This window comes from Tauraco erythrolophus, chromosome 7, assembly GCF_009769465.1.
Source record: "Tauraco erythrolophus isolate bTauEry1 chromosome 7, bTauEry1.pri, whole genome shotgun sequence".
Lineage (NCBI taxonomy): Eukaryota > Metazoa > Chordata > Aves > Musophagiformes > Musophagidae > Tauraco > Tauraco erythrolophus.
Window position 1 is genome coordinate 11,840,032 of NC_141471.1, and position 13,719 is coordinate 11,853,750.

Consider the following 13,719-nt stretch of genomic DNA (forward strand, 5'->3'; position numbering starts at 1 on the left):
ACAGTCTGCATGCAACTTCACAACTCTACTCCGAAAACTCCGTTTTGTCATTGAGTGGAAAAAAATATATCCCAAAGTAAAACGCGGTAAGGATAAGTTGTATATTACACAGCTATTTGGCGTGTCACTTTTTTTTCTTTTTAAAAAAAGCTATAAAAACCACATCAGAGGAAGGTTTAAACTTTTGATGCAACAGACTGTTGCTGGGTAAGCAGTAATTACAGTGTATTGACCTAGCACAAATGGCAGCAGAATACATTAGAACAGCACAACACGTCCCGCTGGTCTCTATATATTATTACCGTAGGTACCAGGTGGGTATTATGACTCGCTGTACACAGTCGCTGTAAGGAACCACTTGTGATTGTTTGCAGCTGGTAAGCCTTTCACTTGCAGCAGACAAACAAAATGAATCATACAGCTGGCCTAAACCATACACAACTCTAGCTACCGTTTTCACTGCCACTGGGGAAAGGAGAAGCATGCTACAAATCCAATGACAGAACTAGCGGAGCGGTTTTGGTGATGTTGTCAGAGTCCTATCTCCTCCCACAGCATTCACAAAGCGCGCTTTTCAAACAAGAAAAATCAACGGATTCCAGCATGCCCTATTGTGACCAATTCTGCAGCATACAACAGGCTGGATTTAAAAGGTCAACCAGTTGCCAATTGATGCTTGTAACAGGAAATTTATCAGGAGTCAACTTCTACAGTTGCTTTACATTTCTACGAATCATACACTACGGAAAGCACTGATATTCTTGAAAGCAGACAAGTAAGCTTCTGTGTATATTTTGGTAGCAGTCTGAAGTTTTTTTCCAATTAAATTTGACTTTATTAATGACTTAAAATTACAGTTTGACTGCTGAAATTCACTATTTACATTGCAGAACACTTTCCAATTGGTTAAATCGCTTCTTTTAGAGGGACTTAGGAAAACATTTGAGGGCTTTCAAATAAGACTTTCGTTCCATTTCCCTTTTGCAGTGAAGAGGCAGAGTCAGTTCAGCACACCAGAATAAAATAAGAAAAAGAAAAAACAACAAATTAAAGTAATATTCAAACCACAACATTTAGTTTATCTACATCCAGCTCAACAGCAACATTTATAATATCAATAATTTTTATCAGATTTTTTCTTTAGGGTACCTTTTTATATGTTCTGATTATTTACAACTGTACAAGCAAAGCACACACTTCCAAGTGCACATATTTAATACAGTATTGACTATTTGCATTTACAGGTTTTTCAACAATCTGAAAAAGATCAACTGTTTAAGATCTTTAAGGTATATTACAAAAACTGCTGCTAGTTCCTGTACTACAGTATGTTTACCCAGTAAGACCAGTGACATTAGATACATACTGTAACTGAGTAACTCTGTATTCCACTCATGCTAACCCTCCACGGGGTCAGACCTCATTAACTCTAAGCTGTCTTGTACAAAAGTTAAGGCAAAGTCATTTTCAAGTTTAAATAAAATTCAAGTCTTTAAATATTGGATGGAAATAATTCTTTAAAAAAATCAGTTGTTTAAATAAACATTTTTGTGGAATAAACTGTACTGTCAATCAGCAGGAACGAGTCTTGTCTGAACTTCCTGCAGTTTAAACACTTAAAGAAAAGCTTTAGGCATTTTAAAACAAAAATAATTTATATTCAACTTTATTAGAAACTTGCTAATTTAGTGCATCCTTGTCCTTCAGAAAGCGCATCACTTCTAAAGTAAATAAGTGTGAGAAACCTCATCCCAGAGGTAAATATCAGGGATCTCTTCCTCCACCACACAAAACAAACACCATTATCTCACGACTTGAAAAAATTTAAATCCATATGCCAATGCTTGCAGTTATAGGAAGACGTCAGCACAAGGCTGACTAAGATATGAACTCTTTCAAAGAGCACTTGGGGCAGAGTTTTTTAAAACAAAAGTCTACACAGAGCACAGGGGTAACCAGAACATACAGCGCTGACTCAGTTAACTCCCTTACAAGCACAGGGAAGCTAAGGTTATCATGAGAAAGCTACAGTGCTTTCTCCTGATAACGTCCACTAACAGGCTTCACCACCATAGAAGCTCACAGACTTAACTCTTCTTTCTATTCACAATGTGCTTTGTATTTTCAAATTATAACATCAGTTTTATTCTGGAGTGAGAAGATGGTTACTTGCTTGCAGTAAGTCAAAAAAGAAAGTATTTTAGAAAGACTGCTATGGTGCTCCATAGGATTCATTTTGTATGTGCAAAACATCAAAAAAAGATCAAATTTTTTAAAAACGCTAGAAACAACTACTTGTTTAACCTAAAAGTGCAAGTTCATTTGTTGACACTTAGTACAGCAGCCCAATAATAAAAAAAAAATCTTCAAGGTCACATACTAACTCGTAAAATATATCTAATTCCTTGCACTCTACACACTAGCTGCCGTTATCAGTCTTTTGGACACTTTAGATATGTACTTGCAGACCAGTTTATTAAAAATATTGCAGCAGCACATTTCTGCTTAACAGTTTAGAAAAAACTCACTATACAGAGCTTGCACTCACACGGCCACAGAGAGGCTTAATAAAAAGTTGATTTTTTTAAAGACAAATATTTTACACCTTGAAAAAAATAATCACACTAAGCTTCACCTCCAATTAAGCACCAACCTAAATGTAAGGTTTAGAACAACTATCCAGAAATATCCAGAAAAAACAGAATGTTTGTTCAAGAGGGGAAAAAGTATTTCACAGAAAAATAACTTGCAGGCATTGTTACATGCCCAGTATCACTGCAAGCTCCTAACCAGCAACTCATTCTCAGGTATCTTAGTGGGAACATGGGTTTAATTTGTGGGAAGCAGACCGCTTTTCGAATCCCTCCCAGGTGTTAGTTTCACTGAGGAGACTTTGGAGGGGTATTCTGTTCTTTATTTAAGCGTTTGCCCACAGCTGGAGGGGACGATCTGCGTCCTGACTGTCTCCTCTGGTCTTTGGGTTGTCCAGGATGTGACTTTGCAGGAGGAGGTTCTCTGTTTTTCTCTATTGTTTCTGTGGGCTTTCTTTCTTCTTTCCCACATGCTACAGTGTTCGGCTTCTGTTCTTTCTGGGGTTGCAATGTAGGAGGATCCTTAGTTGTTCTCTGGCAAATTTCTGCATAACTAGGTTTTCGCAGTTCCTGGGAAATCGAAAGCAAACACAACAGCAGAGTTAAACAAAGCACCCTGAGGAAAAATCATTTACTTATATGAACAAAGAAGGTAAAGTCTTTGTCTCAAAAGACTACTGCACTAAAATATGCAGATGAGGGCTTGAGTGTGAAGTTACAGAAGTTGTACAGACAATAAGGTTCAAGACAAGGTAAAAGACACAACAGTATGCCAGAAAAATTCGGTACTGTGACAGGGCAAAATACTTCTGATTCAAATAAACTCTAAACCAGCTGAAAGATGATGAATACTCTGGTTTAAACACGAACATATGCATTAATGCTTCTACCTCAAGAATACTACCAAGAAAAGAATTCGGATAAAGAACTATCATTCACTAACTTATCTTGAACATTTTTGCACTGTTAACTGCGTAATTGTATCATGCAAGTAATCATGAGGCCACCAACACGCAAATTTAAGGATGCTGGGCTCACAGGATTAAGCAACACCGGGTAGCAATGAAAGCAATATTCTGTTAAATGCATCAAACTGGACCATTAAGAGAAAGTGAAGTAATAAGGTCACTTACTATGGCAGCCCCATTGACTTGTACCGATTTACATGCAGTACTGAGTGTGGAAGAAGAAAGCCTTTCTGTACTCTGTGTCTCTCTCTGTTGTTTATCCACAACCTTGGAGTCCCTGTAAGCATCCAGCAGGAAGCAAGGTTAATGAAAAGTGAAACTTCAGGATAGATGAATGATCTAACAATGGGTCTAAAACTTTATTTGACTGTAAGAGGCCATAGCTATAATTCGCCTAGCACATTATGACTAGCGTTGCATTTAAAAATGCTATCAAATGTTAAAAAAAGATATTGCTGTGGAACCTGTCACTACCTGTAATTTGTGACATTCTGATAGCGTTTGGTTATTCAGTTATTTTACTCCTGTCACTCAAAAACCTCCATTTGATCTGAAGGTTCCAAATAAAGTCTTACAGAAAACTTTCTGTATTGTATGGACAACGGTACTGTCCACAGTACATACCTTTACTCTTTCTGCTTCAAAGCTATCTAAGACAGTATGGTACTCATTAAACTTTTAAATACTTGCAGAGTCTAAAACACAACACTAAACTTTTGTTTAGAGAATGACTATTATGACTGAATCACTATTATGATATTGTTCAGAAAATAACTTTTTTTTGCCTTTACTACAAGTACAATACAATATTATTTCTTTCATTAAGATTTTAATAGCTATTTACAGTGTTCCATCTAGTCTTCTGATGATGGAAAATGTAAACGTGATTCAGAGCAGAATTATTATAGCCATGTAGTTAAGTGCTTACTCAGAAGACTGGGATGGTGAAGGAGACCTTTCAAACGTCCTGGGTAAGGATGTAGAAGAAACTGGCAACGACGGCTCTCGAGGAATTCCTGATGGAACAGTGTTTGTACTTGCATCCACATTAATGTTCTGAAGGAGGAAAAAAAGCACAGAAGGGCAATCATAATATCCAATTAATATAGTTTGCCTGAAAATTAAGACAATTAGGAAACAGTTTACAAGTTTATTTATAAGGGTAAATTAACAACAGGAAGATACAGAAGGATCCAACATATGTATTGCAACAAGTAAGTTTTTTCCTTTATAATTGTTTACAAACAGACAAATAAATCACACACTGTGGCTCTTTCTCAGAAAGTTGGAAGCTTAGTTCCCTTTGGGACATATTTAGATGACAAACCTGGGAATTTTGCACCTGCTGGGGACAAAGTAGGCTTTATGCCTGTTCACATAACCGTAGTTAGCCTATTAAGGCAAAAGCCTCCTAGAGTTGGGCACCAAGAAGACTTCCTCAAAGTTCTAACTCTGCATCATCCCAATAGCTGGTGCTAAAAAACCCTAACGTTTAAAAACCAAGTTTTTGCAAACTAAGATATGACCATAATTTAAAAGTCTCTCTTTCTCATGCTATACCGTGACTTGCTACCACGCAAAAGAGGCTTCTTCCATAGCCCAAGATTCTACTAGTGCCAAGCGATACTGTGCTTCTAGATAAAGGCCAAAGCGGTTCAAGATACACACCATGAATTTAATTTGTCCCAAAATAAGGAAAGATAAAGAAGATTTTGTATCTTGAAAAACATATTTCTGACATTCGTAACATTTTTATTTGTTTTTAAAAGTGCTGCGCTCTTCGTATTGCTTCTGACCTGTCTTACTCTAGAACCAGAACAGATTCTAGTAAACAGAAGGGAGAGCAATGGGAGAATATATGCACAGAAGGAAGAAGATAGCCAGCCCTTTTCCCCAGCTCAACCACCATTCAAAGGTCATAAAACATGAGACTCCTGTTGTCACTGTTGGAAAGGAAAATGCTATTTGATGACACTTTTAAATCAGGCAGCATATATTATTGCAGTAGATCTAAGCCTAGTTTTACTCAAAGTAAAAGTAAAACCATAAAAGGTGGATGTTCAGAAATAAAAGAGCAGCTTCTATAGTTTTACTCACTACCATAGCATGTGCAAAGGCTTGAAATTGCAAGTTGCTGAGCATTCTGGCTCAAGCTCATCAAAACTTGCAGGTACATGTTTAAGTGTGAATAGCTTCAAGTCAAGCAGGCGTGCAAGTGCTGTTCCTAGGCCAAAACGCTCAGCCCCTGATCTGAGAGCACTGCAGTGTCCTACTTAGAAAATGTGAGATGATTAACACTTGCCATTCCCCAAATCTACATCTAGAAGAGCACCACAAAACAAAGAGCATAAAAGATATGATGCTGGGATAACAGCTGTTGGAAATTACACAACCTAAGTTCACCCAGCTTCTGCACACTGGCCTTGCCCATCTCTAAAACAAGAGTAGCACTGTGTAACTCTACTTCGGCACTTCTAACACTACATCAGGTGACATGAAAAAAAAGTCGAGATCAAGATGAAAAGCAGCCTGTACACATTGACAGGATTCTAACGTTAACTCAAACACCTTTGTAGTAGAACACAATTGCTCTTTGGGACCAGTTGCTGTTATCTGATTCTTTATTAACGCCACCAATGACAGACAGCACAATCCCTTTCTTCCACACAATGGTACAGACTAACTCATGCAAGCTGGAAAAAGAAATTGGGAAATCAAAGGAAGCTTTTTAATGGGACAGCACATTGCACTATCATAAAACTTCAGCGCCTGACTAATACTAAGACTGCCTCTACAGGGGAGATAAGTTCTTTACAATAAGCACAGTGCAAAGCAAGTACTAGATTTGTAACGGGAGGAGCAATGGGTTTTCAGCAAGTGCTGGAATTATATTTAAAACCTGAAATACAATAGAAAAATAATTTCAGAAATAACAGAGGTACAATACTTCAAAAATAGATCTATCTCAGCCAAGAACAGACTACAATCTGGAGTACTGACTTACAATAAGTTAAACACTGCTGTTATCATGGCACTGTCCTGCAAATTCCCCCCTAAATGCAACCCTGGAATGTAGTTGTCCCCGTTACCACTTACAGAAGGCAAAATAGATGGCTTGTCTGCGCAATCACTGCTTTGGGTGCAGGCTGCCCTGTCGCCTCCTCTTTCCTTTACCAACAAATACCCTCCCTACCCATCCCTGATACATGGGCACCAAAGAAAACACTTCTGTAATAGACTGGTTTTAGAGACGAGACACAGCAGAGAGGTATTGGTGTTTCATCAGGTTGCTTTGCACTGCTATATTCACGGTTCACTTCTTCAGTTGCGGTACAGCTAGAAAAACACAAGTTAACATCAGAGCTAGTAAAAAAGCCACAATAGACTTCCATAGCCCAGACTGTTCCATAGTGCACAGGGTTATGAGTCCTGACGGAGGAGAATATGCTGTCACACACAGATGGCATGGTAGAGACAGTTCTAAGAACGAACTCTATGAACAGCTACCGAACATTAATTTTGAATTGCATCTTTAGTACACCTAAAAAGCAGTCGTTGCCAGATCATTCTGGTATATTTTTATCTTTCCAAACAACATGACAAGACAGCACTGGTATCCAGCTGGGTTTGGTAACAGTTCTTGTTCCAGCTATGATGCCTAGCGTACTGAGATTATGTAGGCAGCTTCTTTATATTTCAGTGCTTAAAAGTTTGTCTGTGACACTTGAAAGTGTTTTACATACAACTCAGAAGTGCAACTTTGAAACAGAAGGAAAATTTATCACATATTTTTCACCTAAGTATCAAAAAGCCTGAGGGAACTATGAACAGCAAAGAACATATTTTCTCATCTCTAATATTAACATTCAGTTATAGTGGTGCTCATACTCCACACCATTTCAGAGAAAAGAGTCAAGAAATTTTAAGATATAAGTGAAGAAGGCAGCAGCACATCATTTGACAGCTGGTTTTTTTAAAAGCATTTCTTATGACCTGTGTAAAACCACAAGCTTTTCCGATGTATAAGCCACTGAATCTGAAAACAAGAGGTATGCAATTCTTTGTTTTCCGCAAAGCGAACACAGGCTACTCACTCTTTCTTTTGGCGTTCCTATTACCACACTGGACAGTCTGTTTTCAAAAAGGTCTTCGGTCTTTAAATTGCCAGCAGCCCCGGGTAATGGAGGAAAGCTAGATAAACCCAATTCAAAGCTAGGAGATGGAGGTTTTGGGGGTGGTGGAGACTGTGTTTGGCCTCTCTGGAACAGAAACAACATGTTGAGGTTACTGCACTGGATGACAGAAAAGACAGACGTGGGACTCTAAATCGTATTTCACATTTGGTTTATATCTGTGAAGCCCTAGAGAGGCCTCCTCCATTCCACCTCCCCAAAAAACCACACAGTAGCGAGGAACAGATGCCTTCATTTTCTACTGTTGCCCTTAAATATTTAACTATTATTTACAAAGGATGGCATAAGCATCCTTAAAAATTTCATGTGCATAAGCTTTAGTGATACTGGTATAGTAAGAAAAGTTTTCTCGCTGACTTTTCCTTCAGGATGGATGCTTACACCGACACAAAAAGCAAATCAGACTGGTTTAGATATCACAATATAGTGAAAACAAAGTCCACTTATGTGCAGTTGGTAACATTCTAAATGAATGAGAGGAGTTAAGAACTTTGTATCTTGTTTAGATACATTAATAAATGGCAAGACAGTATGCCTTGCATGTATTGCAGACAACAGCAATTTTCATCTAATTAATATGAATTTATATGGTCACTTCATAAAAACGCAAAGGTAAACATGAAAACTAATTTTGAAACAGGGAGAATTTTTCTAAGTAAATCTAAGAAGAAAAACAACGTCCCAGGCACACACACATCAATGGGCTAAATACAACTATTTTGCACTACATAAAGCAGTTCAGGAGTTCAGAGTACCACAGTTAAAAAAACACTTTTGAGGACTGCTTGTAAGGATTTGTAAAACTAAATTCTGTTTACACTGAAAAAATAAAATTCTTTTTGTAACACACTAACTGAAGTTACCCATTAACTTCATCTACATCATGTAAACAAAAAAGTAACTGTTTCCCAACTGTGCTCAGATCCCTGCAAAGATGGTCTGTACTGCAGAACACCAGACACAAAGCTGTCTTTTAAACAATTTCTTTTTTGAAAAGAAAAATATTTATGAGTATATACCCAAGATGGCCTGAATGTGAAAACAATGCTTCTGGACAGAAAAGTGTTGCATTACTTATGTTTTTCCCCTTCCTCCTCATGAAGAGCAATAGATACAAAACTACCCTCGAGGTATTTTCACAAATTACAGTTTATGTCAAAAGCGTGTGTTGGAAGGAGTACAGAAAGAATTAATACAGGGGCAAAACAATTGCAACTCGAAGTTCTGCTACTGACCCAGCGTTACTCCCCAGAACACAGCTGAAGAGTGCTACAGCCATGGGAGCTGCAAACCTCCAAAAATAGGAGTCACATGACCTGTCAAGGGGTCACGGAGAGAGACTACACTTACCCAGCTCAAAATGCAAGAGGAACAACTTCCCTCCCACACCCCCTTTTTTTTTTTTCTTTTAAGAACAGTTCTGCAAATCACAGCACTTAGTTTTCTCAAATGGGACTGAAGTCCTGCAATAGATAATGCTTTTATGTTTGTTACAAACATTTTACGTTATACAGATATATCCTCAAAGCCCCCAAAATATTAAGAGACGAGTACCATTAACATCTTCAATTAGTGAGACCAGGGAGGACTTAAACAGATTTTAAGCTGCCAACTGCATAAAACTTCTCAAATCAACCTGCTATGACAAGTTGAGTAATTGGCTTATGTCTATAGCCTCAGATACAATGTGATCAAAAAGGTTCATGCTGTTTCTCATACGAGCATGCATACTTTCCAAATTTTTCCTTAAAAAAAATTAATCAAAAAAGTCATCACTCCATTCAAATGCAACTGGGCTGTACTGATGCCCTATGTACAATATCTAATCACTACAGCATCACACAAGAAACAGGATCCTGAATTTAATTATTTCCACAGTCTAATGGGTTAAATTTTAACCTTTCACTTCAGAGGATGCTCCTTCCCACTGTACACAGTTGTGGGCGTGCAGCAGCTCTCAACTCTGTCCAAGCTGCATCACCGGACAGTACAGACTAAAGATTCATGTGCCAGAAAAGACTAGAAGGAACCTGGCTGCACAGGTGGACATTAAAGCCTGGTGCTGAGGAAAGTGAACCGCGGGTCTCCAATGAAATCATGCCTACCATTCAAAGTTAAAACACCCTTTAAAATCAGCAGAGTCAGAAAAGCCTTTCTGGCTCAGTAAGAGCATCCAAGGCAATCCTTTCACTTGAGCCACTCACTTATATGTCTAATCTGTACCACTCTCTTGTTCTTTTGAAGACACAAAAATATGTTGATAGGAAAAACATCGATGTAAAAATTCAAGCACCTTTGAAAGGGCAAAAGAAAGAAGCATTGAGAACCCCACATGTAGTCTGATCTCATTGAGCTTTGAGAAGTTTGACAAAAACTAAAAGCAACCAAAGGGAAGGAATCATTTGGTTTATACTTTCCAAACCTTCATGCTCCTTTATCCAAGTCCCATAAGGCTACTCAACAGCAGGAGCCACAAATACAATTATTCCAGACCTTTAACAAGGTGTTATGGCTCATGCAGTGGAGTCACTTTGCAATTGTAATGGGAATAAGGAAATAATCCGGTTCAACTTTATGAACATGCCATGCGTCGCAAAAATGAATTGCGGAAAAGTGTCTGGTTTCATCAAATCAAATCTTAAGTCCTACCAAAAAAATTACGTTTTCTTTCTTCTACACAATATCTACAGCCTTTTCAAGTATTAAGGCTATTTAGGTATTCACCTTGAACTTAAGTTTACTGAAACTGTAATATTTCAATATGTTAGCATACCCTTACCAAGTGGTACTTTCAGAGGTATTTAAGAAACAGAACTGGCCACTTAACTCACATTCTAGCTATACGTGATGACACATGGATCTATAAAATGTTCTTCAACATCCACATGAATGACAAACAGGTATCAAGTTTTTTGAACTTTAGCTTAGCTATGCAGCTCTCCCTGAACATGAACACTGGCATGCTGACAAAGTAACAGATAGAATTTTTTTGCTACCATAAAGAGAGTAGTTTTAACTTTTTCCTGACTTCTACATTAATGGACAATCTTCTCTGATACCCAAATGCAGTAAAATCAGGTGAATCTAATGAGCTGCTGCCTTCAGTCAACTGTGACATACAATTGCTTGTGCAGTAACTTATCACACCTGCTACTCCACATAATATCCATACTATTGCCTTGTTACTCTACTTTTACTATAGATGAATACAATAATGAACACTCACTGTAAACTTGTCCTCCCTTTTCTTTCGGTAGCCATATGAGTTTTTCCTAAGGGAAAGAAAGCAGTTATCAGAACCTTGCCTATAAATGAATGGGAAGCAGTTGGCAAAAACAGGAGAAATTAATTCAAATTGCCATTTCATCCATCTTTATTTTAGACAGGTAATTAAAAAATGTTTTAGGGAAAATTTCTAGCAAGCTCTCATTAAAATAAAGGTATGGATCTTATACAAGTTAGTGTAAGAATACACTAGTTACAAATAATTCCTGCGTTAAAAGCATTTCAGTGCCGATAACATGTAAGGCTTAGACAAAACCTTTCAATATCCGAAGTAAAGGTTTTAGTCTTTTTTGATACCTACATAACTTCTGAAATATAGTTAACTATTTCCAATTCAGGTAAAGCCCCTCCAAAACATTTTCAGTACTTCTCCCCCAGCCCTGCTTCAGATAAAGCCCCTCCAAGCCACAGTTTAAAATTTGCAATGCCTTCTAACTCAGTTTCAATGTATTTTCTAAGTTTTCTTTTTGACTTCAAATATTCTAAACATATTGAATATCAAAACATCAGAATATAAATTTAAGTACTGACTATTCCTGTACATTTTTGTAGTCTAGAGTTTGAGCAATCTTGTTTCCTACATCCTTAATCATGCTTTCACCCACTAGTTATAACACAATTTGGCAAATAAGATTGAGAAAAGTATTACAAACCTTGCACAAATTTCCCACTTAATTTTGCAATGATACCATACAAGTATAATACAGTATCATCTGCAAAAGACTCGAGTTATCTTCCAATTCAGTAAGTCACTCAAAATGTGATTTACTTGGACGCCCAAACACAGGCATCATTAAACAGAGCTGCACAGTACTTTTATGAAGCACTTATTAGAACTGTACTATATTTAAAAAATTCCAAAATAAGCCAGCTAAAGTCTTAAATTAAGATTGGTGCCACCAATTTTAAGCTCTCCAGGTGTTTGTTGTTTGGTTTTAGTTTTTTTTGTTGTTGTTGGTTTTTTGTTTTTTTTTTTAAAAAACTGCATACCAATAGTTTTCTTAGTTGCATGTAATCCCTTTTCCTCCCTCCAAACCAATCCATCATCTTTGTTGTTTTAAATGTCTGATTTGGGCAAAATTCTGATCTCTCAACTTAAAAAAATTAGCAAAGAGCATTGCTAGTACATGTTCAGATGCATAATCTACACCACTGAACAACAGACTGGGCAGAACTGCTTCACTAAACTCAAATAATATGCAAAAACTTCCTTAGAACAGATAAAGAAAGGGTAGTGGATGAGAGCTTATGGCTGCAAATTGTTCATCAGCTGCCATTAATGATTTTCACTCGGTAGGAAAGTGTGCAAGTCCACTTTGCGCTTTTTCTACATTTAGCAAGTTCTCTGAAGTACTTTCCAAGATTTCAGCTTTTAGAGGAGACGGTCTCAGTTTAAAATAGTAATGAGAACAGTACTACTGCAGTACCGTACCTCTTTACTAAGAGAAGTAGTTTAGAAGCAGTAACACTGGGTTGTTTAGAGGACAACTACAGATTAATACACTCACCTTCCTCTACCTAATCCAGGAGACGAGTCAACGCTGGTCTGTTCCATCCGCCCAGTTCCTACTTCCCTCTTGGTGTAACTCGTAGTAGCACTCTGCATCCGTGTCCTGTTTTGTCCCGGCTGCCGCGTCTGTGGACTCCTGACGCCATTGATTAAACGATCAGCAGAAAAGTTGAATATTGTAGGACTGTCTAGAAGCCCAGGTCCCCTTTCTGCACTGGGTATTGTATGTCGTATATGAGACTTGCTAGGATTCCTACAAATTCAAAAGTCATTTCAACATATGTACTATGAGATATCTTCTGAGGCCCAAGACTATACACAGAATTCAGAAGACGACCTTTACTCCTTTATTTCATACTTCATTTATAAGAATGATAAATATTCATTTTAATAGACCATGTGAATTACCAAAATCAGCCTTTTTACTATCTATTTTCAACTATGGCTTTACTAAAAACTACTTGAAACTGAAAATACCATACGAATAAGCCTGCTGATCACATACCATCATTCAGAACATTTCATCTGAATATCCTAAATCATGGAACAGACAAGTTCTCAGCTTTCAGTCAATCCTTTTACATTTAGAAGCGGTACATCCACTAACAATAGCAGCACCATCTGCCCTTTGGCCTCACTTAACCTTGCACCAGGTCCCACTTCACAAGAATTTTCAAGTTAGCCAGTGCTACTAAAATAAGCAGATTAAAACCCCACGTCAGATAATACAATAGTATGTATATTGTTAAAGGATGGTTGAACTTGCCTGTTCCTGGGAGGATATTGTCTGAGCGTAGTCAGTGGAGAAGCAGCAGGCTTGAAGGTTGGAGATGTGAACCCATTGATAAATCCAGTATTTGGAAACGGTGTTACCTAAAGAAGGCATTACATGCTCACAATTATAAACAAACTAAGTACTGTTTTTTCTTAACCCTGTATTTTACGTCATTCTATGCAGGGCAGTATTTAAAAGATTGGCTCAAACAGCAATAGAACATTTGACCAGTGCCTTGTAACCAACTTACAAAATGCTGTTTTTCAAGCAGACACCTCCTACACATATTCAAGTTCTGGTAACTTGTTAAAAGTATTGAAAATGATGCATTGAGTCAAAATTCCTGGCTGTAAGTTAAGTAACACTCCTTCTATTTCACACCACAATATGCATGGCT

At 37.6% G+C, this 13,719-nt stretch overlaps 1 protein-coding gene across 6 annotated transcripts in view; it reads right to left on the bottom strand.

The window, feature by feature from the left end:
- Nucleotides 1-819: 819 nt before the first annotated feature.
- LARP4B (La ribonucleoprotein 4B) overlaps nt 820-13,719 on the bottom strand; it is a 56,181-nt gene continuing 43,281 nt past the window's right edge. For 5 of the 6 annotated variants that reach the window (XM_086614258.1, XM_086614254.1, XM_086614255.1 and 2 more), the window contains 7 exons: nt 13,314-13,420; nt 12,546-12,800; nt 10,979-11,024; nt 7,654-7,818; nt 4,488-4,615; nt 3,725-3,836; nt 820-3,161 (listed from right to left, as the gene is read on the bottom strand). In XM_086614258.1, coding sequence (XP_086470384.1) covers nt 2,880-3,161; nt 3,725-3,836; nt 4,488-4,615; nt 7,654-7,818; nt 10,979-11,024; nt 12,546-12,800; nt 13,314-13,420 — 1,095 coding nt within the window. In that variant the 3' untranslated portion in view covers nt 820-2,879. The remainder of the gene's footprint in view (nt 3,162-3,724; nt 3,837-4,487; nt 4,616-7,653; nt 7,819-10,978; nt 11,025-12,545; nt 12,801-13,313; nt 13,421-13,719) is intronic. The other variant, XM_086614253.1, reaches the window with a different exon arrangement.